At 44.1% G+C, this 26928-nt stretch overlaps 1 protein-coding gene across 7 annotated transcripts in view; it reads left to right on the top strand.

Moving 5' to 3' along the window:
• Window positions 1–26928, top strand: part of SLC24A1 (solute carrier family 24 member 1) — a 45252-nt gene that overhangs the window by 1642 nt on the left and 16682 nt on the right. For 2 of the 7 annotated variants that reach the window (XM_009429375.4, XM_054667693.2), the window contains exons 2-5: window positions 6037–6137; window positions 11115–13130; window positions 25316–25369; window positions 26789–26897. In XM_009429375.4, coding sequence (XP_009427650.1) covers window positions 11241–13130; window positions 25316–25369; window positions 26789–26897 — 2053 coding nt within the window. In that variant the 5' untranslated portion in view covers window positions 6037–6137; window positions 11115–11240. Of the gene's footprint in view, window positions 1–144; window positions 210–6036; window positions 6138–11114; window positions 13131–25315; window positions 25370–26788; window positions 26898–26928 lie in introns of all 7 variants that reach the window. The other 5 variants (XM_009429378.4, XM_063795181.1, XM_063795182.1 and 2 more) reach the window with 4 other exon arrangements.

The raw sequence follows: 26928 nt of genomic DNA on the forward strand, positions 1-26928 counted from the left end.
TGACCTAGTTCTTCTGAATAACAGGCTTTTGGGAGACTTGGAAAGCAAAAAATCAATATATTAAATTGATGATAAAAGGCACAGCTACCAGGAGGACTGTGTTACTTAGGGCAACTAGTTTGTTTGTTTGTTTTTCCTCCTTAGTGGAATCCCATTACAAATCAGAAGGTTGTTCGGTGACTATAACATCAGAGAACATCAGCACAAAGGTTAGAAGGTTTTAAAGGAGGTGTCTTTCAAGCCATCACTGGCTGATGAATTTCTTTTCCCCACTCAAGCGACCCTCAGCATTTGCGTGTTTCCACACACACATTAAAGGAAATCAATAAATAGTTTCCTTTGCATAATCTCTCATTCCCTTTATTTTTTCCTGCCTTGAAACAGTGGACTGCTGTCCCAAAGGCTTTGAAAGGCAGTGTTTGATCCCCAGTCTGACAGAGGAAAGGTTTATGACAGAAAAACCATGGCTCTCACAGGGGCTAGGTACTGGGGAGCTCAAAGGAAAGTCTAGATATCTCAATCTCCCAGAGCACGTGTTGAAAATGCAGATTCCCAGACCTTGCCAAGTGAAATGGAAATGAAATTTCATGACTTCGTGCTTGAGAATCTTTGCTGTTAAGTTCCCAGGGTGATTTTGTGTGTGTGTGTGTGTGTGTGTGTGTGTGTGGTGACAGGGTCTTTGTCACCCAGGCTGGAGTGCAGTGGCATGGTCATGGCTTCTTGCAGCCTTGACTTCCTGAATTTAAGCAATCCCCCCCCAACCTCAACCTCCCGCGTAGCTGGGACTACAGGCATGTGCCACCATGCCTGGCTAATTTTTAAATTTTTTGTAGAGATGGGGGTCTCACTATGTTGCCCAGAGTGGTCTTGAACTCCTGATTTCAAGCGATCCTCCCTCCTTGGCCTCCCAAAGTGCCAGGATTACAGGCATGAGCCACTACATTTGGCCCCAAGATGATTTTTCATCTACAGAGATAAGGGATAGGGAATGAGTAAGTGAAGAAAAGGCTGAGGGGTGGGGGAAGAGCAGTGGGCCTACTTCTCTTTTGCATTCTTCCCGCTCTTCTCATACGCCCATGATGTCCTTTGCCCTGCATTTCCCTTTCTGCCCCTGTAGTCTGGAGACTGTTCACTCCCAAATCATACTTCCAAGCTCCAGCCCCTTCCTCTCATCATTACCTCCTCCCTATTTCACTATTTTCACCAAAGCAGAAGTCAATCATAAATATGACCCTTCTGTCTTCTGAAAAAAAATTTTATTATGGAAATTTTCAAACATAGACAAAGATAGGGAGATTAGGATAATAAATCCCTGTGTGCCCTTCACCCAGTTTCTGCTGTCAATGCAATCCTCATCTCGTTTCATGTACACCCCTACCGACTTCTCCCCACATATTATTTTGATGCACATCCCTGATAGCATAACATTTTATCCAGGAATATTTCCTTATGTATCTTTAAAAGAGAACTTAAAAATATATAATTACAATACCATTATCAAATTTAACATAATTAACAATAAATCCCTAATATCATCAAATATCGAATCAGCTTTCAAATATTCAGTTGTGTCATAAATATCATAAATTTTACTTTTTTACACTTTGGTTATTTGAATCAGGATCCAAGTAAGATCCAGATATTGAAATCCGTTGCTATATCTCAGAAGTCTCTTTTAATCCACAGGTTTCCCCCTCTTTTCCTTCGAAATGTATTTGGAAAACTGTGCTCCCCCTCCTTTTAAAATTGCTCTCAATCCTCTTTCAGTTTTTTCCAGAGCATTTGAGAAAACCACAAAGCTGCTCTCTATTTTAAATAATGAAAAGACTCACTGAACAAAGAAAAGCTTTACACATTTCCAATTCCAATTAACTTTGCCTCTGCTCTGAAAATAGGGTGAGCTTTATCCATCACTGGATCCCCCAGGGTCTGGCATGTGATGGTGGATATGCATTTGTGGAAAGAAGATAGGAGGGGAGTAAGAGAGGTTATTGGAAAAAAAAAGTCAAAGAGGAAAGCAGAGAAAACTTGGTAGATACTACATTTCTCTAAGAAAGTAGAAAGGAACTTCTTTCTTCCATACACTCTTTCCTTTGAAAAGTGCTATAAAGGCCTAGAGTGGTGGCTCTCCGCTCTTCGGGAGGCGGAGGCAGGAGAATCGCTTGAGCCCAGCTGTTCGAGACTAGCCTGGGCAACATAGAAAGACCTTGTCTCTACAAAAATTAAAATTAACCAAGTGTGGTGGTGTGCACCTGTAAACCTAGCTACTCAGGAGGCTGAGGCAGGAGGATTGTTTGAGCCCAACAGTTCAAGGCTGCAGTGAGCTGTGATTGTGTCACTGCACTCCAGCCAGGACAAGATCTTATCTCTAAAAACAAACAAACAAACAAAATGCTATGAAGTCTAAATTTTTAAAGGCCCCTCATGATCTGCGCCCTGACCCAGGCTCACCACTCACTCTCTTAAAACCTTAGTGGCATCTTTCAATGAAAAAGAAGATAAAGCCAAATAAAACTAGTTTTTAAAAACTTATAAAAAGTAATTTGTGAGGCTGGGAGGCCGGGCACGGTGGCTCACGCCTGTAATTCCAGCACTTTGGGAGGCCGAGGTGGGTAGATCACTTGAGGTCAGGTGTTCGAGGCAAGCCTGACCAACATAGTGTAACCCTGTCTCTACTAAAAATACAAAAATTAGCCGGCTGTCATGGCGGGCACCTGTAGTCAGCTGCTTGGAAGGCTGAGGCATGAGAATCCCCTGAATCCGGGAGGTGGAGGTTGCAGTGAACCAACATCATGCCACTGCACTCCAGCCTGGGCAACACAGCAAGACCCTGTCTCAAAAAAAATAATAATTTGTGTCTATGGATAAAAATTCAAAGTTAATTTTAATTTTTTTAAATCATACTTTAAGTTCTAGGGTACATATGCACAACATGCAGGTTTGATACATACGTATGTATGTGCCATGTTGGTTTGCTGCACCCATTGACTCATCATTTACATTAGTTATTTCTCCTAATGCTATCCCTCCCCCACCCCCCCACCCCCCGACAGGCCCCAGTGTGTGATGTTCCCTGCCCTGTGTCCACGTAATCTCATTGTTCAATTCCCACCTATCGGTGAGAACATGCAGTGTTTGGTTTTCTGTCCTTGAGATAGTTTGCTGAGAATCATGGTTTCCAGCTTCATCTATGTCCCTGCAAAGGAGATAAACTCATCCTTTTTTATGGCTGCATAGTATTCCATGGTGTATATGTGCCACATTTTCTTAATCCAGTCTATCATTGATGGACATTTGGGTTGGTTCCAAGTCTTTGCTATTGTGAATAGTGCCACAATAAACATATGTGCACATGTGTCTTTATAGTAGCATGATTTATAATCCTTTGGGTATATACCCAGTAATGGAATTGCTGGGTCAAATGGTATTTCTACTTCTAGATCCTTGAGGAATCACCACACTGTCTTCCACAATGGTTGAACTAATTTGCACTCCCACCAACAGTGTAAAAGCATTCCTATTTCTCCACATCCTCTCCAGCATCTGTTGTTTCCTGACTTTTTAATGATCGCCATTCTAACTGGCATGAGATGGTATCTCATTGTGGTTTTGATTTGCATTTCTCTGATGACCAGTGATGATGAGCATTTTTTCATGTGCCTCTTGGCTGCATAGATGTCTTCTTTTGAGAAGTGTCTATTCATATCCTTTGCCCAGTTTTTGATGGGGTTGTTTTTTTCTTGTAAATTTGTTTGAGTTCTTTGTAGATTCTGGATATTAGCCCTTTGTCAGATGGGTAGATTGCAAAAATTTTCTCCCATTCTATAGGTTGCCTTTTCACTCTGATGGTAGTTTCTTTTGCTGTGCAGAAGCTCTTTAGTTTAATTAGATCCCATTTGTCTATTTTGGCTTTTGTTGCCATTGCTCTTGGTGTTTTAGTCATGAAGTCCTTGGCCATACCTATGTCCTGAATGGTATTGCCTAGGTTTTCTTCTAGGGTTTTTATGGTTTTAGGTCTAACATTTAAGTCTTTAATCCATCTTGAATTAATTTTTGTATAAGGTGTAAGGAAGGGATCCAGTTTCAGCTTTCTACGTGTGGCTAGCCAGTTTCCACAGCACCATTTATTAAATAGGGAATCCTTTCCCCATTTCTTGTTTTTCAGGTTTGTCAAAGATCAGATGGTTGTAGATGTGTGGTGTTATTTCTGAGGCCTCTGTTCTGTTCCGTTGGTCTATATATCTGTTTTGGTACCAGTACCATGCTGTTTTGGTTACTGTAGCCTTGTAGTATAGTTTGAAGTCAGGTGGCATGATGCCTCCAGATTTGTTCTTTTTGCTTAGGATTGATTGTCTTGGCAACGTGGGCTCTTTTTTGGTTCCATATGAACTTTAAAGTAGTTTTTTCCAATTCTGTGAAGAAGGTCATTGGTAGCTTGACGGGGATGGCATTGAATCTATAAATTACTTTGGGCAGTATGGCCATTTTCACGATATTGATTCTTCCTATCCGTGAGCATGGAATATTTTTCCATTTGTTTGTATCCTCTTTTATTTCGTTGAGCAGTGGTTTGTAGTTCTCCTTGAGGAGGTCCTTCACATCCCTTGTAAGTTGTATTCCTAGGTATTTTATTCTCTTTGTAGCAATTGTGAACGGGAGTTCACTCATGATTTGGCTCTGTTTGTCTGTTAATGGTGAATAGGAATGCTTGTGATTTTTGTACATTGATTTTGTATCCTGAGACTTTGCTGAAGTTGCTTATCAGCTTAAGGAGATTTTGGGCTGAGACAATGGGGTTTTCTAAATATACAACCATGTCATCTGCAAACAGGGACAATTTGACTTCCTCATTTCCTAATTGAATACCCTTTATTTCTTTGTCTTGCCTGATTGCAAGTGTTGGCCAGAACTTCCAACACTATGTTGAATAGGTGTGGTGAGAGAGGGCATCCTTGTGTTGTGCCGGTTTTCAAAGGGAATGCTTCCAGTTTTTGCCCATTCATTATGATATTGGCTGTGGGTTTGTTATAAATACTTCTTTTACTAGAGACAGGGTCTTGCTATGTTGCCCAGGATGGTCTTGAACTCCTAGTCTCAAGCAATCCTCCCTTCTCAGCCTCCCAAAGTGCTGGGATTACAGGAGTGCACCACTGCATCAGGCAAAATTCAAAGTTTCAAAATAGATGAAGTGAAAAATAAGCATTTGCTTTCCTAGAAGCAACCATACATATCTCCCTGCCTCAAGTATGATTCTAGCCACTGGGTTGGAGAAGTGAAATATCAGCATTGTTGTTTGTTTTTGTTTATTCTATATCTATTGGTGACAGAAGTATAGACATTCTTACATATGCTTTGCAAAATTGTCTCTACGTATGTATGTATATATGTGTATGTATATACATATTATATAGACTATATGATATAACATATATAATACTTTCTACCTAAATGCAATAATGTTATATATACTGTTCTGCATCTTGCTTTTATTGTTATTGATTTATTAATATATCTTGGTCATCACCTTCATTCCTTTTAACTGCTGTATATAATTGACTATTGTAAAGATGTGCCATTATCATTTATGTAATCAGTTTCCTATTGACATTTAGATTTCAGTTTTTGCTACTACAACCAAAGCTGGAAAGGGCCTGGTAGACTAATATAGGGGCTTTTTCTCCAATTGAGATGGGAAGCCACTGGAAATTCTGGCATATAGGAGGGACATTATCTGATTTACAGTTTAACAAGGTCACTTGGGCTGCTATACCCGATTTACACATCTTCACCGGTATCTTCGATGGCACTGGGTGTTATTTAAATTTCTTACTCTTTGTCAGCTTACACGGAAAAAAAAAGGTATCTTGCTGTGCCTCAATCATCATGCCTTTGTAAAGTCAGATTTGACTTGGGAGTTTTACTTGGTGGGCTGTTTCTCTTACTTTGACGGGGGTTGTGAATAGTGCTGGGACTGTGTGGTTTCCTGCTTGGCCACACTGAAGTCCTCTGAAATCACCTCTCTGACCTTTTCTGTAGGCCTCTGGCCCCTCCAGAAGGGCACTTGACTGTAAGGATGAAATCCTGTCTCTGAGCTGCACTCAGTGTGAAGTGCCACCACCTGCATCTCCCTGTCTCAGGTATGGTTCTAGCCACTGGCTTGGAAAGATGTGTCATAGGATGTTTGGGGACTTATTTTGTTGTTTTCCACCAGTGACAACTGTACAGCCATTTTTAATCCTATAAACAATATAATATGCACAAATAAAACAATATAAACAAAAGGTCTTAGGCCGTGACATTGTACAGGTTGGACAGATCAAAGTGCTTTTCCACAGATTCTCTCGCTGTTACTCTAACAGCAGTTCCATAAGGAAGCTTGTCTTTCCTGGTTTCATAAATGAGGAGCCTGAGAATGAGAGACCTTAGGCTTGCTCCTCATCAGACTTGTTACTTTATTAGAGGTTGCAAAGCAGTACCTGTAGGTTAAATTCAGCCCTCAGACTCATTTGTTTGCTTCCTAATATTTTTAAATTGTTTGACATTGGAATAATTATTGGTGGGTCATTTATTCTCTGTCCAGACATAGCCCCCAGCATGCTCCAGTTACTTAGAAAATGATTGATGTAACTTAATTTTATCTACCCGGGACCTAAAGGCATTAAAATTTGCAACCCATCAATGCTTGCTGTCTGCCAGATTAAAAAAAAAAATAAATAAAATTTGCGACACTTTCAAATCTTGTCTACTTTCTACTGTACAACTGTAGAGTCGGCTGCAACTCCTGATGTAGACCCAGAAATAAACCAGCCTTAGCCACAAACCCTCCACGTCAGACGAAAAGTCTCGTTCCCTCTTCTTTCTGTTTTAATAAAAGTTAGGAAAGGCCTAGAGCTTTGGAGGGCAAGGAAAGCCCTCCTTGCCGTCCTGCCAAAGCTCTAAGATCTGCCTTCCTCACCCCCTTATCTTATCGTGAGGGTCAGAGCCAGTTCTACCCCATCTGTTCTTCCATCCTGTTCCAGGGGAGGGTATAAAATGAGGCAATTTTGTAGAGCAAATTAGATCAGCTTCCTCTTCTCAGTGGTGCTGGCCATTCTCCATCCATTTGCTCTCAAAAGATCATGAGCTTTTTGAGTGGGCATTCTCCTCTCCATCCATGTGTAGCTCGGGGCCCCCATCTCTGAGCATCTTCCTCACTGGGTTATGCTTTTTATATTTAATATATATAAAATGTATTTAATAAATAACTTTATTTATAATATTAATAAATAAATAAACTCATTTATTTATTAAATACATTCATTGCTTGCCAAGCACTGTTCTGGGCTCTGGGGATTCAGTGGTGAATAAGACAGGCAAGTTCCCTGTCTTCTTGGAGTTCACCCGCTAGTAAGAGTTGCACACATTAATCAGGTGATTGCACAAATAAATACACGGTAGAGTGTTGTAACAATGAAATGCATGGAAACCTGCTGACCCCTCTAACACAATCTGATTGTGATACCTAAAAGCAGAAAAACAACAATAGTACCTGGCACTGTTAATATGTTTTACAAATTAATTAATCCCCACAACAACCCTATCAAACAGGTAATGTCATTATCATCCTCATTTTACAGGATGAGAGGTTTATAACCACTGAGAAGTTAAATAACTTGTCCAAACTCACATGGCTAGTACAGAGGATGCTTCCATTCTTGGTTGAGCAGCCAAATTTCCTGCTGAATTTCAAAATGTGCCAGAATCCCATGATAATAAGACAGAAGAAACTGGGTTTACCCCCAGCGGGTAGGATTTAGGTTAGACACCAGGAAGAACTCCTTGGCAACATTTATGAACATATGAGAGAAAGGAATCACTTTTCTGAGGATTTCCTTCTCCCCTGAATTTTTTATATTGAATAAACAACATTGTAAAAATAGAGGAGTTATTTCAGAAAAAAGATCACTCATTTTACTTTGTGAATTATATTCCTTTTTTCATCTTTCTGGGCCAGATTGAGACTGTGTTACATAGTGGCATGAAAAGGGAAAGAACTAGATTTTGTTCTGCCCACAGCAGCATAAAGGCAAGGACATGTAACTAGCAGACCTCAGGTCCTGATCCCAGGCTTCCAACATCCAGAGTGACCCCAGCATACTCAGAGATGAAGCCAGCTCTTCCACAGTGGGTGGGCCCTTCTGTGGGCTTCAGCAGAGGGAGCTCGTGACCTTCTTACTGTTCCAGGCCACTCAAGGTGAAGCAGGGTAGAGGTGAGGCTGTGAGGATTAACTGCTATTTCAGATGAAAGTAACCCAAAGCATCATGCACCCAGGTACTCTGGAGGAAACAGGAAAGGGAGAAAGGGGCAGTCAGTAAATGTCAGGCCGAGTTAGCTGAATGATTGAAAGGGCTTCCAGATCAATGGTTAGGATCACAAGATCCCCACTACCTTACCCTACTCCCACTTTGATCAGCTCCAAGTCATGGGCTGGAGGCGCGGGGGGCTCAGGGCGCCAACTCCTCAGGTATCTTGGGATGTCCCAGCCTGCTCTGGGGAGATCCATTAGTGCCCTCTACACCAAGGATTTCCTTTAGGCCTAATAAAATAGATTTCATGTATGAATTGCTTTGAAGTTTGCTTGGTGTTTTCTCTATAATCTTTGTTTTTTATTTTGATTCTCACATTCACCTTACAAATAGGAAGGACAGGTATTATTATCCCCACATTTACTTTTAGATTACATTAGAATCACACAGTAGCAAGTCGAGCCTAATGCTAACTGAGGTCTTCTGATCTCTTAAGCCCCAGTCACTTTCCCTTCATTTTCTCAGAGCGCCTTCTGAATCTTTTCAAAACTTTCCACCATCTAAGCATGGAAACCCTAGACCACCTCTCATTCTCATAGCTTAGAAACAAGTTTGAGAAATCTCCCCAGTTCCTCCATTGACTTTGTGGGCCCACAGTGAGCCCCTCTGTGTCCCTGGTGGAAGGCCCACTCTCTCAGGCTTGGTCAGGTGCACTGGGACCCAGAACTTGTACAATGCCCTGATAAGCTTCTTAGAGGAGGTGGGTATTAGCCACGATCGGATATTCTTCCCCTGAGCTGCCCTTCACACCCGACCCTGCCTTGAATTAGGATTCCATAGGAGAGCTGGGGGCAGGAGAATGGGGTGTTCCCTGCTGTCCAGCTTCAGACCCACTCTTTGAGATATTGGATTCTGACAAGTTTCCAGAGCTGAGAAGACAGCCAGATGTCAAGGTCTGAAGGTAAATGATGTAATTAGGTAGGAGGGATCAGCTGGGGTGCCAGTTCAGCTCTGTTACATAACACAGGAACATTAGAAAGAGAGAGACCCTCTGAAATTTCTGCTGGGGATACGAGTGGGCTTGCTGCAAAGTGTTGAGTTCATGGCAAGGATCGGGGGGCTGCAGGGAGATAGTGGAAAGAAAATTATAGAAATCAGGGACAAAGAAGGAAGTTCACTTATTCCTACTTTTCCTTTTGCTTGTCCCTCTCTTGCTTTTTAAGACAAGTACCTTTGCATCTCTGATTAGTGTGGCATGCAAGAAAGAAAGGGGAGTTAGGAGGCTCATCTGCTTGGCTACTCACTAGCTGTGTGATGTTAAGCAAGTCACATCTCCTCTCTGGACCTCTGTGTTTTCATATCTCAGATGAGGAGTTGTACCAGACAGATTCCATGGGTTACTCAGCTCACTTCTAATATATCATATGCAAAACTAATCATTTCCAGTTATTGTTTTGTAGTATTTTGTGGACATTAATTAGAGATTTAATAAATAGTTACTTGGGCTGGGCCTCAATGCCCTTCTTTATAAAATGAGGATTCTTTGAGGGCCTTTCATGTTCTTCCCTCCTTCATTCTTGTATAAAACTAACCTTTCTGTTCAGTGCTTTTCTTTTTTTTTTTTCTTTGAGACAGAGTCTTGCTCTGTTTCCGAGGCTGGAGTGCAATGGTATGATCTCAACTCACTGCAACCTCTGCCTGCCAGGTTCAAGCAATTCTCCTGTCTCAGCCTCCTGTGTACCTGGGATTACAGGCATGCACCACCACGCCTGGCTAACTTTTGTATTTTTAGTAGAGATGGGGTTTCACCATGTTGGCCAGGCTGGTCTTGAACTCCTGACCTCAAGTGATCCGCCCACCTCAGCCTCCCAAAGTGCAGGGATTCCAAGCATGAGCCACCGTGCTCGGCCTGTTCAATGCTTTTCATATGTTTTTACTCGCTCAACATTCCTGTGACACTGTTATTATTCATATTCTAATTTAAATTAAATTAAATTAAAAATATTATAACATGCACATGATAAAAAGGTCAAACTAACAGAATATACAGTGAAAATAAGTCACCTTCTGACCTTTGATCCTCAGTTTCCCTTCCCCAGATGTCCTTCTAGAGATTATCTTTGCATAAACAATATATATGTTATCATGCCCATTTCACAGATGAGGCACCAAGGCTCAGCCTGTCCAGGATGACACAGCTGGTAAGCAGCAGAACAGGGAGTCTAGGCTTTCAACTCCATTCCCCATGATCCTCCCACCATGCCATATTCTCTGGGAAGCTCTATAACATTAACTTTTAAGCTTTGCCCACTCTGGATGGTGGAATTGTTTTAAGTCAGTTCAAAAAAATACATGGAGCCTTAATGTCCCTGGCAATGCCCTCCACTGCTGCCTCTTTTTGTCTATAGCTTAAAGCCATATCTCCCTACCTCCTTCCTGCCTTTGATAAGGTGAGACCTGTGGCCTGACACCAGCTATGGATGACTGAGCTCCCAGGATCTTAGGCTTGGACCTGAAGAGTACTGGCAGATCTTTTGCTGAGAGCCCAGGGAGGACTTGGTAGACTCCATAGTGCACTCAGGCTCCAGCTCAGGAACCTGGGGGGCTGGCATGCCTACATAGTACAGAGGACCCCTAGGCACTCTTTCTCTTAAGAGTAGGCATTTTCCTCTGGAGCAGGGGGCAGGAGTAGTTTACTCTTGCAAAGACCCCATGCATGATACTTTTGTGTTCCTGGGGCTTCTATTATCACTTTTTTCTATATGAGGGTGTTATGGATCCCAGATCTCCTCTTAGTGGTAAATAATCTCTTTTTTTTACCCACCTAGGGTTGTGGATACCCCCTGGCTGGGCTTCATGGAGAAATCTTTTCTGATCACCAACCTGAATCCCAGAGTAGCCTCCATCTTAGGACAGAATGAGAGGCCTTCTGTAACCAGATATAACTGGCCAGCATGGGGAAATTGATCAGGATGGGGCCGCAAGAGAGGTGGTTACTCCGGACAAAGCGGCTTCATTGGAGTCGCCTCCTCTTCTTACTGGGAATGTTGATCATCGGTTCTACTTATCAGCACCTTAGGAGACCCCGGGGCCTTTCCTCATTGTGGGCAGCAGTCTCTTCTCATCAGCCTATAAAACTGGCCAGTCGGGACCTCTCCAGTGAAGAGATGATGATGGTGAGCAGCAGCCCTTCAAAACCTAGCTCCGAAATGGAGGGTAAGATGCTGGTACCCCAAGCCTCAGTGGGCAGTGATGAAGCAACACTGAGCATGACAGTGGAGAATATCCCCAGTATGCCTAAAAGAACAGCCAAGATGATCCCAACAACAACCAAGAATAATTACAGCCCAACAGCAGCAGGTACAGAAAGAAGGAAGGAAGACACCCCAACATCCAGTAGAACACTGACTTACTACACCTCAACTTCAAGCAGACAAGTAGTAAAAAAGTATACCCCAACACCCAGGGGAGAAATGAAGAGCTACAGCCCAACTCAAGTCAGGGAAAAGGTGAAGTATACTCCTTCCCCACGTGGTAGAAGAGTAGGCACTTACGTGCCATCCACATTCATGACAATGGAAACAAGCCATGCGATCACCCCCAGGACAACAGTGAAAGACAGTGACATTACAGCAACCTATAAAATACTCGAAACCAACTCTCTTAAGAGAATAATGGAGGAAACAACCCCAACCACTCTCAAGGGAATGTTTGATAGCACCCCAACTTTTCTGACACATGAGGTAGAAACAAACGTCTTGACTTCTCCAAGGAGCGTCATGGAAAAAAACAACCTGTTTCCCCCCAGAAGAGTGGAAAGTAACAGCTCAGCCCATCCCTGGGGGTTAGTGGGAAAGAACAACCCGAAGACTCCCCAGGGAACAGTCCTGGTGCATACCCCAGCCACCTCTGAGGGGCAGGTGACAATAAGCACCATGACAGGCAGCAGCCCAGCAGAAACCAAAGCCTTCACTGCTGCCTGGAGTCTTAGGAATCCCTCACCCAGGACCAGTGTATCAGCCATCAAAACAGCCCCAGCCATAGTCTGGAGGCTGGCAAAGAAACCTTCCACAGCACCCAGCACCTCAACAACCCCCACGGTCAGGGCAAAGCTGACCATGCAGGTCCATCACTGTGTGGTTGTGAAGCCAACCCCAGCCATGCTCACCACTCCCTCCCCAAGCCTCACAACGGCCCTGCTCCCAGAGGAGCTCAGTCCCAGTCCCTCAGTGCTGCCTCCCAGCTTGCCAGACCTCCACCCCAAGGGAGAGTACCCCCCAGATCTGTTCAGTGTGGAGGAGCGGCGGCAGGGCTGGGTGGTCCTGCACGTTTTTGGCATGATGTATGTGTTTGTGGCCTTGGCCATTGTTTGCGACGAGTACTTCGTTCCAGCCCTGGGTGTCATCACAGACAAGCTGCAGATCTCTGAGGATGTGGCAGGCGCCACATTCATGGCTGCTGGAGGCTCTGCTCCTGAGCTCTTCACCTCCCTCATCGGTGTCTTCATTTCCCACAGCAACGTGGGCATTGGTACCATTGTGGGCTCTGCTGTGTTCAACATTCTCTTTGTCATTGGTACTTGTTCCCTCTTCTCCCGAGAGATCCTCAACCTCACCTGGTGGCCCTTATTCCGTGATGTCTCCTTCTACATCCTTGACCTGATAATGCTCATCCTCTTCTTCCTGGACAGCCTCATTGCCTGGTGGGAGAGCCTGCTGCTGCTGCTGGCCTATGCCTTCTATGTGTTCACCATGAAGTGGAACAAGCATATCGAGGTCTGGGTGAAGGAGCAGCTCAGCAGGAGGCCACTGGCCAAGGTCATGGCCTTAGAAGACCTCAGCAAGGTAAGGACAAATTGGCTCAGGTTTCTCTAGCCCCTTTGAGATGAAAGGATGTGGCGAAGCCAGGACCTGAAGAGAAGGTGCTGGATCAGACCTCAAGAGATGAATGCTCTGGTTCCCTTACTATTTATTCAACATTTATAGAGTACCTGTTCTCTGCCAGGCACTGTGCTGGGGCCTTTGTAAGCATGACATTGGCTCAACCCCTAATCACCCTATAAACTGGTTATATTATGATCCCCATTTGCAGGAGAGAAAACCGAAGCCCAAAGAAGTTAAACCACATGTTCAAGGTCACACAGCAAATAGGCAGTGGAGCCAAGATTTGAACTTGGGTTGGTGCGACCAGGTGTTTGGAAATGACATTTGAGTTGGGCTTTGGAGAATGTCCAAGAAGATGCCAGGCGAGGAAAAATGATCATCTCTTCCATGTGCATGGCGTTCAGGGTTTAGCTAGCACCCTCATTTTCATTTAATCCCATTAGTTCACATTCCAGACTTGGAGGGGCTGATGGCTTGGATGGCATCTGAGAAGGGGGAGGGTTTTATATTTTTGTTTTGTTCTGAAAATATTAGAGAAGATGGGAGCTCTACTCACCCACTGACAAGCTAGCCCTGGGGACAGAGCCCTTCTCTCTGTGCCCGCTGGAGACCAGACACCAGGAGCACTAATCCTGGGCTTTCTCCTGACCCATAAGTTCCTTTCCAAGAACTTCTCTGCCCGCTTGAGGGACCTTCCTGTTAAATTCATTGGATGATTCAATAACCTGGAAGATTATTAATTGCAGAAGTGATCTCTGAAAATTCATTCCAAAATTTTTTGGGTTTTTTGGGTTGGGAGTAACTGGGACTACAGGCACATACCACCACACCCGGATCATTCCAAGTTTTTTGTTCCTTGAGACTCTAAAGTGAGGGTACCTTAGGGAACACGGACCCCACTTCTCTCCTGCTCCTAAAGGGTGAGTTTGGGTAAGGGTTGGCTCACAGCCTGCCTATTCCAGGTCTCAGAGAAGCCGCTGGTGTGAGCAGAATTTTGCATGCAGAGTGGAAGGACTTAGCTACTTAATCCAGAGCAGTTTTGATGAGTGAGCAGAATGGAGACCAAACTCAGCAACGTGTCTGTGAGATATTTGAGGCAAGGGAGATTAAATGCACTTCCTTTAGACTTTTTAGATAACATGTTGTTCTGGCCAAAGCACGGAATAGAGAGCCAGGAAACCTGGGTTCTAATCTGATTCTGCCTCTAATGAATTGTGTGACCATAGACAGGTCCTTTGCCCTCTCTAGGAGAAATGACAGAGTCCAACTAATCACTGAAAGGTCCTAACTCTAACATTCTATGATAATGTCTGTGTCCAAGTGAGTTCAGTTCTGTCAGGACCCAATGCAATGGTTATTTGTCTGATCTGGTCAACTGAGCTTCTATTGTGTCATTTGCAGATGATCCAAAAAAGGAAATATCCTGCCCAGGGTCATATAGCCAGCAGGTATCAGAACTGGAACAGGAACCCAGTCTCCTAACTCCCCATTCAGTGCTATTTCCCACCAGACTGTCCTCCATGAAGCCAAAGGCTTCAAAAAGAAAGAGAGGCTTAGAGCATTACAGAATTTAATACAAGGAAACAGGAACCTCCCTCCTAATGCAGGTCTTAGGGCAGGCCTCGCTAAGTTCTCAGGGGTGGCCATGAAGTCCTGGTATTCTCCTCTGAAGAAAATGCCTAATGCTTTGGTGTACAACAGGCCAGCAGTTTCCAAAGTGCCTCTGACTTGCTTCCTAGTCCCTCATAGTAATTCTGCTTTTATTTAGACTCTACAAACTCTGACCATCAAAGCAAAGCTTGCAGGACAAATGAAGCATAATCATCATTTCAAAAGAGAATACATAACCTACTGAAGGGACTCTTCAAGGGCTTTAGTAGCAACTCCTTGCCAACTAGTAAGCACAGTGATGATTACATCTCTGTTCTTATTTGTTGAAATAGATCCAGTATGAATTTTTTTAAAGAGACAGGGTCTTGTTCTGTTGCCCAGGCTGGAGTGCACTGGTGCACTCATAGCTCACTGCAGCCTAGAACTCCTGGGCTCAAGCAATCCCCACCTCAGCCTCCCTAGTAGCTGGGACTATAGGCATGTGCTACCATGCCCAGCTAGAGTTGGGGACCTCACCATGTTGCCCAGGCTGGTCTCAAACTCCTGGTCTTAAGTGATCCTCCCGCCTCAGCTTCCCAAACTGCTGAAGTTACAGTCATGAACCACCACACCTGGCCCCTTTAGCATTTTTTAAATGTCATCACTCCTTCAAGGATGCTTATTTCCCTTTAACCAGATCATAAGTCTGGTCACATCAGGCTTATCACTGCCACTAAATGGGGAAATAATTTTTGTGCCTCCTAAAGGGCCAAGCCCAGTGTCTTGTTCTTAGAAGAAGTTCCATAAGTATTTAGTTCAGTTTCCTCAGGTAATCCTAAAAGTTCCAGAACTCTAGTTTAGTGAGACAAAGGAGTCAGGGGTTGAGAATCCATGCTTACGGAGAGCCTATTCCATACATACATTGTCTTAACATTTCTCATAAAACCATACAAGGAATAGATTACCTTCATCTTGCAGGTGAGGAAACTGAAGCTCAGAGAGGATAATTACTCAGCCAAAGTTACACAGCTACTTGGTGATCCTTACCATTGATCATGAATCACGATATCTGGGTTTTAAGCCAGGTTCCATTGCTGACTATTCCTGTTTCCCTGGGCAAGTCAATGCAATACAACAAACCATTATTATTAAGTTAAATGAAAGCCACTGTGGGAAATAAAAAGATTGTATCCAGTAGAAGGGACAAGCCTAGAGAAAATTAACTGCAATGAAGTGAACCCTGTGCAAAGTGCTACAAAGCCACTTTGCTTTTCAAACAGGACTTAGGTTGCTCATCTGTAAAGTGAATGGATGAGCTATGTAGAAGTTGGCAAACTTTTTCGGTAAAGGGCCAGACAGTAAATATTTTAGGATTTGCAAACCATATAGTCTCAAAGCTACTGAACTCTGTCCTTGTAGTGTGAAAGCAGCTACAGATAATAAATAAACTAATTGGAATGGCCACGTGGTATTTTAGTAAGAGCAACATACTTGCAGGTATTCTTCTTCCTGAGCAACTTGGAAACATACAATCAGCGGAGAACAATCCATTTTATTACTGGATATTCACCCACCTGATAGCTGTTGAGTTTCTGAGCTGGAGCATCTTTCACTTTACTGTTTATTCTGCCCTGAGTATCTAGAATCAGGATAAAGGTGTTTTAGGAGTGATTCTAATCAGAATTTACTTAAGAATATTTCCAGAAAAAAATAAAGGACTTAGTATTTGACATAGACATATAGTAAGTATTTTAGAGTCTCACTTTTGATACTGGCTGAAAAAAATTCAAAGCTAAAAATATTTTGGACAACATTGTCAGATTGACATATATTGGTTTGAGGATGCCTTTTATGACCCCAGTAAGGAAATGGTAAATGTTTGCATAGTTATCAACACAGTCTAACTCTGAACACAGGCTGTCTCTCTGAAACTTAGTTTTCAAGTATACTTGGTTTTGAAGCTCTCAGTGTATTTGTTCTGGCCAAAAATGATAAATCTCTGACCTGCCTTGACCATGCATAGTCACAGAAAGCCAACAGACAGCAAAGCAGAGGCGCTAGGCTGGCTGAAAAGCATTATTGGTATTTGAAGGACAGCAGGGGCCCTTCTTTATACTTGACTAGATTAGCCAGGAAGCACCAGCCATCTACATGAGGTGTATGATTAGCAAGACAGTCCTGTGGAAAGCCAATGGCAAAAAGGGATGCAAAGCAGAGAAAAGAGCCTAGTTGGGGCTCCTTTGGAAGCTCCGTACCCACACTCTTCCCTCGAGAATACTCCTGGGGAAAAGTCTGCCATTCTCTCCTAAATGCACTGGGGGCTATTTTCGTCCTGGAAGGACTTTTTTATTTATTTTTGAGATGAGGTATTGCTCTGTCACCCAGGCTGGAGTGCAGTGGCTCAAGCACGACTCACTACAGCCTTGACCTCCCAGACTCAGGCAATCTCCCTCCTCAGCCTCCTGAGTAGTTGGGACTACATGTGCATGCCACCACACCCAGCTAATTTAAAAAACTTTTTGTAGAGAAGGTGGGGAGGGGGAGGATATGGAGGTGCATCTCACTATGTTACTCAGGCTGGTCTCAAACTCCTGGCTTCAAGCAATCCTCTCACCTTGACCTCCCAAAGTGCTGGGATTACAGGTGTGAGCCACCACCACACCTGGTCCCTGGCAGGATTTTAAAAATTAAACCAATCAACAAGACCTCAAGCAGACAAACCTGCTGCCTGTTTAGGGGCTGGTCCTCCCTTTTCTTATCAGGGTTGGCATTTATCCTAAGGGCTTCTATCAGTGACCTATAGAGCCAGCTACCTGCTTTGGAGGCAAGGGGCTGTGTGCAGGAAGCAGCCGCCGAGAACCTCCCCTGCCTCTGTGGGTCCTGCCTACACTAGACTCCAGGGAACTCACTGTGCTGCCAAAGGGCCCACCGTAGCCTGGGCTGAGGGGTTCCCTTCTTCGACTCTTTGAATAATAATCAGTTTCCCTCTAATTGTCAGGAAAAGATGGTAAGAGTTGAATGCTCAATTTTAGGGTTTCTCTTCATAAAATTTTCTTAATCTTTTGGCCAGGTGCGGTGGCTCACGCCTGTAATCCCAGCACTTTGGGAGGCCGAGGTGGGTGGATCACTTGAGGTCAGGAGTTCAAGATCAGCCTGGCCAACATGGTGAATCCTCATCTCTACTAAAAATACAAAAATTTGCCAGGCGTGGTGGCACGCACCTGTAATTGCAGTTTCTCGGGAGGCTGAGGCAGGAGAATTGCTGGAACCCAGCAGGCGGAGGTTGCAGTGAGCTGAGATCATGCCACTGCACTCCGGCCTGGGCAACAGAGCAAGACTCTGTCTCAAAACAAAACTAAAACCTAACCACAATATTAAAAAAAAAAAAGCTTTCAATGTTCACCTGCTAGTGGGTGCCAGCAGATGACAAAATGAATGCATAAGAAACAAACAAATATTAACAGAAAAACTCAAACATCTGATCACATCTAGTTTAACAGTTTGTTGTTTTCATGGATATGTGTAAGCTTGTAGTTGAGATTTTACATGCATTCATACAACCCAGTAATATTTTCTCCTAGTGCATATGATGGGATTCAATATGAAATTAGATATTCATGGTGTTCTACAAAGAACAGCATAATTTCTAGATGCTCTGCCACCTGAATTAATTGGAAATATGCAACCAACAGAATTTTTTTTAGTGTGGGGGAGTGGACATATGGATGAAAAACAAGTAAAATAAACTAAGATGTTAATTTCAGCATATGACAAGTACTGTAAAGGAAATAAACAGGGCATGTGATAGAGAGTGATTGTAAAAAATAGTGGGCCCCCTTTAGTGAGGGAGAGTGTAGGAGGTCTCTTGGAGGAGAATTTCAAGTAGAGATCTGCAGAATGAGAAGGGAAACCACCCCATGGCCAGTGACAAGAATTCCTGGAAGAGGGAACAGCATTTGCAAAAGCTCAGAGCTGGAAAAGAGAGCTTGGCACATTAGAGGAAAGAATAAAGGCCAGTGTTGTTAGTGAGTAATAGGGAGAGGGGTACAGAATACCACTGGAGAAGAGGGTGGGAGCTATTAGTTTGGTGCAAAAGTAATTGTGGTTTTTGTCATTAGTTTCGCTTTTAATGGCAAAAACCGCGATTACTTTTGTACCAGCCTAATACTCCATGCAGGGCCCTGTGCATCAGATACAGAGTTTGGATTTTATTTTATTTTTATTTTTGAGACAGAGTCTCGCTCTGTTGCTAGGCTGGAGTGGTGGCGCGATCTCAGCTCACTGCAACCTCCGCGTCCCAGGTTCAAGTGATTCTCCTGCCTCAGCCTCTCAAGTGCCTGGGACTACAGGCACACACCACCACACCCAGCTAATTTTTGTATTTTTAGTAGAGATGGGGTTTCACCATGTTGGCCAGGATGGTCTCGATCTCTTGACCTTGTGATCTGCCTGCCTCGGCCTCCCAAAGTTCTGGGATTACAGGTGTAAGCCATCGCGCCCAGCCTGGATTTTATTTCAAGCTCAACAAGGGAATGAAGTAATGAGAGTCCTCCCTAGCTGCTGAGTAGAGAATGAATTGTAGGTGTGCAAGAGTGGAAGCAGGGAGTCCAGTTAGGAGGCTGTTGTGGGCTGTTTATATGTATATGTATTTGTGAATGTTTTAAGACAGAATCATCTGGACTTGGTGTGAAGTGGATATGGAGGGTGAGAGAATCAGGAAAATCAAGGATGATGCTGATCTTTTTGGCTTGAGCAGCAGGGTGGATGGTAGTGGCATCCACTGAGAAAGAAGAATAAGTTTAGGGAGACTCAAGAGTTCCCACTTTGGAATAGTGAGTTTGGGTGCTTAGGTCACTTCCAAGTGGGTGTATCTGGGAGGCAGTGGCACAAATGAGTCTGAAGCCCAGGAACAAAGTCTGGGCTGGAAACAGAAAATTGTGAATCGCCAACAAATGTATGGTAATTAAAATCAAGAACTGGCTGATGCTACTCTGAAAGACAGATAGTCTGGAAGTAATCCCTCAAGAACCCCAACATTCATTGAGCAAACATTCATTGAACATCTTTGTATGAGGCCTGTGGTAGGTCTGGCATATGGTGATAAATAAAGCACAGTTCCAGCTCTCAAGGAGCTTAGTCTAATGGAGGAGGTGGAGTTAATCTAGGTTTTGTGGGGCCTGATACTCACTAAGAAAAAGAATATAAAACTGTTGCCACAAAATTAGGTGCAAGCCTTGGAAGGGATTTGTGTAGGAGAGTGACGAGCCCTGAAGCTTAAGCTTCATCATCTCCATGGTAAATCCTTCTCAGTGGGAAAGACAGATAAGTAAAGCAGTAGTTTACACTATCATGTGTAATGGTATAGGTAAGTGCTGAGGGATTTAGTACTGCAGAGGGCCGACATCTCAACACACCAGAGGGTCAGGGAAGGCTTCCTAGGGGAGGGGATACTTAGCTGAATCTTGAAGGACAAGCAGGAATTCACTGACTATACAAGGGCTAGGGAGTCTCGTAGCCATGTGCAAAAACCAGAGAAATGAGAGGGCAATAAGAGACTGTAGCCACCAGCTGCATACAGCTGTTGAGCCCTGGAAAGGCGGCTAGTCCGATTCATGATGTGCTGAGTTTAATATATACACTGGGTTTCAAAGGCTTAGTCTGAAAAAATGGATGTAAAACACCCCAATATTTGTAATATTAATTACATGTTGAAATTATATTTCAGGCATATCAGGTTAGAGTGTATTATTAAAATTAATTTCACAGCAGGGCACAGTGCCTCATGCCTGTAATTCCAGCACTTTGGGAGGCTGAGGTGGGTGGATCATCTGAGGTCAGGAGTTTGAGAGAAGCCTGGTCAACATGGTGAAACCTCGTCTCTACTAAAAATACAAAAATTAGCCGGATGTGGTGGCAGGCGCCTGTAATCCCAGCTACTCAGGAGGCTGAGGCAGGAGAATCGCTTAAACCCAGGAGGCAGAGGTTGTGGTGAGCCAAGATCTTGCCACTGCACTCCAGCCTGGGTGACAGAGTGAGACTCCGTCTCAAAAAATAAAAAAATTAACTTCACTTGTTTCTTTCACTTTTAAAAAATGTGGCTACTAAAAAATTAAAATTACATATATGGCTTGCATTATATTTCTATTGGACAATACTGGACTGCAAGTAAGCAGGAGGCTGTGCTAAGTTAAGAAGTTTAGACTCTTACTGGGTGACAGTGGGGCTCCCAGTGTGTTGGGAGGGACATGATGTGCTTTGCTCAGAAACCCACTCTGGCTGAGGGGTGGCAAATGTGCTGGAAGAGAAACAGATCAGAAGTCAGGAGCCTGTGCAGGACTGTAGGCAGGAGAGTGCAGAGACAAGGCGAAATGTGAGAACTCTCAGGAAAGAGGTCTGACAGCTAATTGGGTGTGGGCTGTGAGGGAGAGGGAGGAATTTGGGTAGACTTCTGGGTTTCCAGGATAGACAAATGGAGTGGATTGGGATGCAATACTGTATTCAGTGAAGGGCTAAAGTGAAGTGTCCTCTACCTGAGAGAAGCTGAGTGAAGGCAGGGCTCGGACAAGGGATTCAATAAATATTTGTTGAATGAATGTTAAAAAAAAATTTAAGACTAACGTGTGGTTCAGGAAATGTGTTATGGATGGTTGAGAAGAGGAATTGCTGTATCAGTGGGAAATAGCAAATGGAGGTCAGGAGGACAAGCCCGCTAGGGGCTACCATGGTTTGCCACCTGAAGTTCCTATAAACAGCTGCAAAGGATCCCATTGCTCATCCTCAGCAAGAGGCATGAAGACATCCTCTTCTGTTACCTCAGCCTCTTGCTAACTGTTGTAAGGAGAAGAAGGTGGGGGTAACTGGGCTGAAGAAAGAGCAGGGAGAATGTTGTGATGTGAGAGGTGAATGTGTTTGTGAAAAGGGCATGTTCAGAAAGCACCTACTTTCCAGTGCTGTTACTCATAAATGGACTCATCAGCCACACCCAAATGTTGACAAACATTCATGTCCATTTGCCTGAAATGTCGAAATATGAAATAGAGCCACTAGGGAATATAGATTTGACCTCATTTCCTTATTTATGCTTGGGAAAATAAATGGGATTTAGTAAAACCAAATCAAAAGCACCAAAAAAAAAAAAAAAAAAAAGAGAAAAAGAAAAAACTGAATGAAGATAAGATCAGGGTGCTAAACAAAAAGAAAAAAAAGAAAGAAAAAAAGAGAAGACAGGGTTCTGTCACCATCTTTGTGAGTGTGGGTAAGTGATGGAATCATTCTGCATCTCAGTTTTCTAATCTAGCAAAATAGCTACAATAATATGAGTGTTGTCTATTTCACAGAGTTGGTCGTATCAAATAAGAAAATGGATATGAAAGGCTTCAGAAAGTTAGAAATGCATGCTGAAATTAGCCATGAACAATGAATCCTTAGAAAGGTATTTTGGCTTGAATAAATCTGAATGGCAGAGAAACCATTAGGGGTGTGCACCATGGGGCAAAGATCAGTCTCTCCTACCCCTCGGTGTACAGAACCATCCACCGTAGAGTGTAGACGGGACCCTCACAGTTCTTTGCCTCTAAAGAGAACTCTTGGCCAGGCGCAGTGGCTCACGCCTGGCCAAGCACTCTGGGAGGCCGAGGCGGGTGGATCACAAGGTCAGGAGATCAAGATCATCCCGGCCAATATGGTGAAACCCAGTCTCTACTAAAAACACAAAAATTAGCTGGGCCTGGTGGTGCACACCTGTAGTCCCAGCTACTCGGGAGGCTGAGGCAGGAGAATCGCTTGAACCCGGGAGGCGGAGGTTGCAGTGAGCCGAGATCGTGCCACTGCACTCCAGCCTGGCAACAGAGTGAGACTCTGTCTCCAAAAAAAAAAAAAAAAAAAAAAAAGAAAAGAAAAAAAGAAAAAGAAAGAAAGAACTCTTTGGGTGAGGGTTGGATGTGAGAAATAGTGAGATGGCTGGGCCAATGGGTTCAGTGCTGTAGCCTCTTAAATCCCAGTAAACTTATAGGTGTGTCACAAAAGAGTTGGGGGGATTTCTTAAAATGCACAGTGCCCCCTTCATATGCAGATTGGTTATTTATACTCTGTTTCATTCATTTTTATGTTCATTCATTCATTTAGCAATGTGTATCCAAGCATTCAAACCTCTCCCAATCCTTCAAAGCTTACTCAAATTCTACCTATTTCAGAAAGCTTCCTTGCCCATCACAGCATAGCACCTATCTGTGCCTTTTATTTCAGGAACCACATTCTTCTTTGTCATGCATCTGTATTATCATTGGCCTCAATTTCTTTCTGGACACAGAATCCACGTCCTAAGCATCTTTGTATCCCTGAAGCCACCAGAATAGCACCATGTAAATAGTATAGCAGGTTCTCAGTAAATAAGAACTGCATGAATGAATAAGTTGGAGGGATGGCTGAGTGGCCCTAGATCAAGCACTATTTTCTATATTTTCTGAGCTGAACAAAGAAGGGAGTGTAGCAAGTTCAGTTCTGGTTTAGCTATGGAGGTTGGTGGGGTGAGGGAAGCAATGAGAAGGTAAAGACGATTGCTGAGGGCAGCTATTTGTGATCCTGCTGCTTAAAGATAACACTAAAGGCTGGATGTGCTGGCTCACACCTGTGATCCCATCACTTTGTGGAGGTGAAGCAGGAGGACTGCTTGACCCCAGTAGTTCGAGACCAGGTTGGACAACATAAAGAGACCCAGTCTCTACAAAAAACAAAAAAACGTAGCCAGTCACTCACACCTGTAATACCAGCATTTCGGAAGGCAGAGGTGGGTGAGTCACTTGGGCACAGTTTGAGACCAGCTTGGGCAACATGGTGAAATCCCATCTCTACAAAAAATACAAAAACTAGCCAGGTGTCGTAGTACACACCTGTAGTCCCAGCTACTTGGGAGGCTGAGGTGGGAAGATGGCTTGAGCCCAGGAGGTCGAGGCCACAATGAGCCATGATTGTGCTACTCCACTCCAGCCTGGGCAACAGAGCAAAACTCTGTCTAAAAAAATAATAAGGCTGAGCGCAGTGGCTCATGCCTGTAATCCCAGCAGTTTGGGAGGCTGAGGCGGGTGGATCAACTGAGGTCAGGAGTTCGAGACCAGCCTGGCCAACATGGTGAAACCCCATCTCTACTAAAAATACAAAATTTAGCCGGATATGGTGGCAAACACCTGTAATCCCAGCTACTTGGGAGGCTGAGGCAGGAGAATCGCTTGAACCCAGGAGGGGGAGGTTGCAGTGAGGCGATATTGCACCACTGCACTCCAGCGCTCTGTCTCAAAATAATAATAATAATAATAATAGTAATCCCAAAAGCACTGAAGGTCACTCATTTGGGAGTGTCTACTCATTCAGCTCACCTTTACTGAGCACCTCCTGTTCTCAGTAAGACACTGCCACAAGGGAGGGAAACAGATAACTGTAAGTTCATTGCGTGGCAAAAAAAGAAAAAAAAAGGTAGAGTCTACATGTAGCTGGTAGACAATTCATGCAGTGAAAAGTTAAAGTGCTTTTTTTTAAAAAAAAGTTCAAATGATATTACAAGACTGTGAGTGTAAAGTGGCAAGCTAGTGGTTCAGACAGTAAATACACAGGCTTAATGCTTCTTCATCTTGGATTGTCTAGGGCTGTCCCACTTCCCAGCTGGTTGCCCCATAGCTTTCCCAAAACACTAGCACTTACCTGAGCACACAGCTGATTTTAGTATCACAGAATGTGTTCACTGTTATACAGCTTTCCAGGAGAGAGGTATTGTAATGAGCTGAAGGGAGGGTGGGAGGGGGCATGGAAGGGGCATTTGGGAAAGCTTCATACAAGAATTCACCCTGAATTTTATAAAGAATGGATAAGATTTGAGTAGGCAGAAAGGAATGGAGATGGCATTTTAGGCAGGAGAAAAAGGCATGAACAAGGGAACAAGACTTAGAATAGATTAAGTGTATTTAGAGGACCGTTGATTTTCATTTATTCATTCATTTAATAAATATTGAGCTCTTGCTAAGTGCTGGGCAGTGTTCTCATGCTGGCCACACAGTGGTGAATAAAATAGTCTACCTTCAAGATGCTAGTGGGGCAGTCAACTTATTTCCACAAATAAATTGGGGAAAGTGCAGTGAAGGAAAAGAACAGGGGTCTATAAAAGAATTATACATGGCTTCCCAAAGGAAGGTGACACTTAAGTGGAGACCAGAAGCCTGAGGAGGGAAAGAGCATTACGGACAGGGGGCGAGGGGCCCTGTGATGAGGGTTTTGAGGTGGGTGAAGAGGATGGCACATTTCAGAAACCCAAAGACAGTTGGTGCCACTGGACTATGGTGAGTGGACAGATTCGACTGGGGGTACTGCATTGCAGGCTGAAGCCAGATTATAGAAGGTCAGACTGGAGGGATGGAACATGTTGAAACATTTTCTGAGACCAGGTTATTTCGGAGTGTGTTTCTGTATTTCAACCTGAGGACTTCCGTGGAGAAAGGGATGTAGGGGGGATGTAGGGAGAAAGTGAGGGTCTCGCCACAACATCTCGTGACTCCCCTCCCTGTTTGCAGCCGGGCGATGGGGCCATTGCGGTGGATGAGCTACAGGATAACAAGAAGCTGAAGGTGGGTGCCGTATGGAGTCTGCCCAGTGGGGACACTGCAGGGTCTCAGTGGATGGTCACAGGCCCAGGGTATTGTGGCCCTGTGCTGGGGACCCTGGCTGTGCTCAGGCTAGGAAGCTCCTGGGAGTGCTGCCAGGGTGAGGCAAGGGAAGAGAGGGCTCTTTTTCTGAGAACTCTCACCTCCAGATGGCCTTTGAGGAGGTGCTAGTTTGGGAGCTAAGTCTGGAATGTTACAGTCCTCTCTGCCATTAGCTTGCTGTGTGACCTTGAGCTTCAGATTCTGCATCTGTAAAATGACTGTTTGAACTAGATGAATTCAAGTCCTAATGTACAGCCCAACATTGTATGATTGATATAAAAGCCGGATTACCTATGGCTTTGGAATGCCCCAGAACTAAGAGAAAGATAGCAGGGGAACTGGAGAGGACAGGAGTCTGAGGTTTCTGAAAAACTGTGTCTTAGCTGTTTATAGCCTATGAAGTATCTGGAAAGAATTATGGGGAACTTTGAAAGGAGTTCCGAACTTGAACCTAAAGAACCTCCCCCATCCAAAGAAAATCTCTGACTTGTGGTGAAGTAGTGTCACCACAACCACTAGATGGCAGAAGAGTTCAGATCAGAGGGATGAGGGGGAAGAAAGGAGGGAGGAAGAAGAGAAGGGAGGGAGGACTCAGCAAGTGTGGAAGCGTTGTCTTTGCATGTTCCATTGTAAATCAGATGATATTTCTATATGTGTCACTATGAATAAGTGTCACATCTGTGTCTGTACAGTATAGATGTGTGTGTATGTGTGTACCTGTGAGGGTCTCTGAGCACATGGGCAGAAAACAAAACAAAACAAAACTGAAAACTGGGAATCAGAAGACCACAGAAGACCTGGATACCAGTCTGACTCTTTCATTTACTTCCCGCATGACCTTGGCTTAGGCACCTAGCTTCTTTGAGTTTTCCTTTCCCTTTCCATGGATGGGGATCATAGCTTTGCTTGTCTCTGGGAGTGGGGCAATGATAAAACGTGATAATGCTCTTTGTGGACTGTAAAGGGCTGTAGCCATGTGCAGTGGGTCTGTCTGTGTGGTGTGTGGGTGAGGGAGTGTTTCTGAGGGTGTACTTGCAGGGATGTGCAAACCCTTCGTAACGTGATATTCCTAATACACCAGGTTGCTCCCTGTGGAGACGTTGGGAAATTATTCAGTACCTAAAACAAAATAGTCCTGGAAGAGCTGAGGGGAGGCTGAGAAAGAAAGTAGTGTAACTCTCCTGGTTGGAGGTGGAGGAAGAGGGGAGGTCAGGATAAGGCATCTGTGCTTTCTCCCTGATCTTTATGGGAAAGAGGCAAGGTTAGTGATGCCCTCGTGTGGTTCCTCCCCTGGCTTGGACAGGGGCCCACTGAGGCCTGTGCGGCTCTCCTCTTGCTCAGCTCCCGTCCTTGCTGACCCGAGGGAGCAGCTCGACCTCTCTGCACAACAGCACCATCCGCAGCACCATCTACCAGCTCATGCTCCACAGCCTGGACCCCCTGAGGGAAGGTAAGCAAGGCCTCTCCAGACCTTTGTGGTT

The sequence above is a fragment of the Pan troglodytes genome, chromosome 16 (assembly GCF_028858775.2).
Source record: "Pan troglodytes isolate AG18354 chromosome 16, NHGRI_mPanTro3-v2.0_pri, whole genome shotgun sequence".
Classification (NCBI taxonomy): domain Eukaryota; kingdom Metazoa; phylum Chordata; class Mammalia; order Primates; family Hominidae; genus Pan; species Pan troglodytes.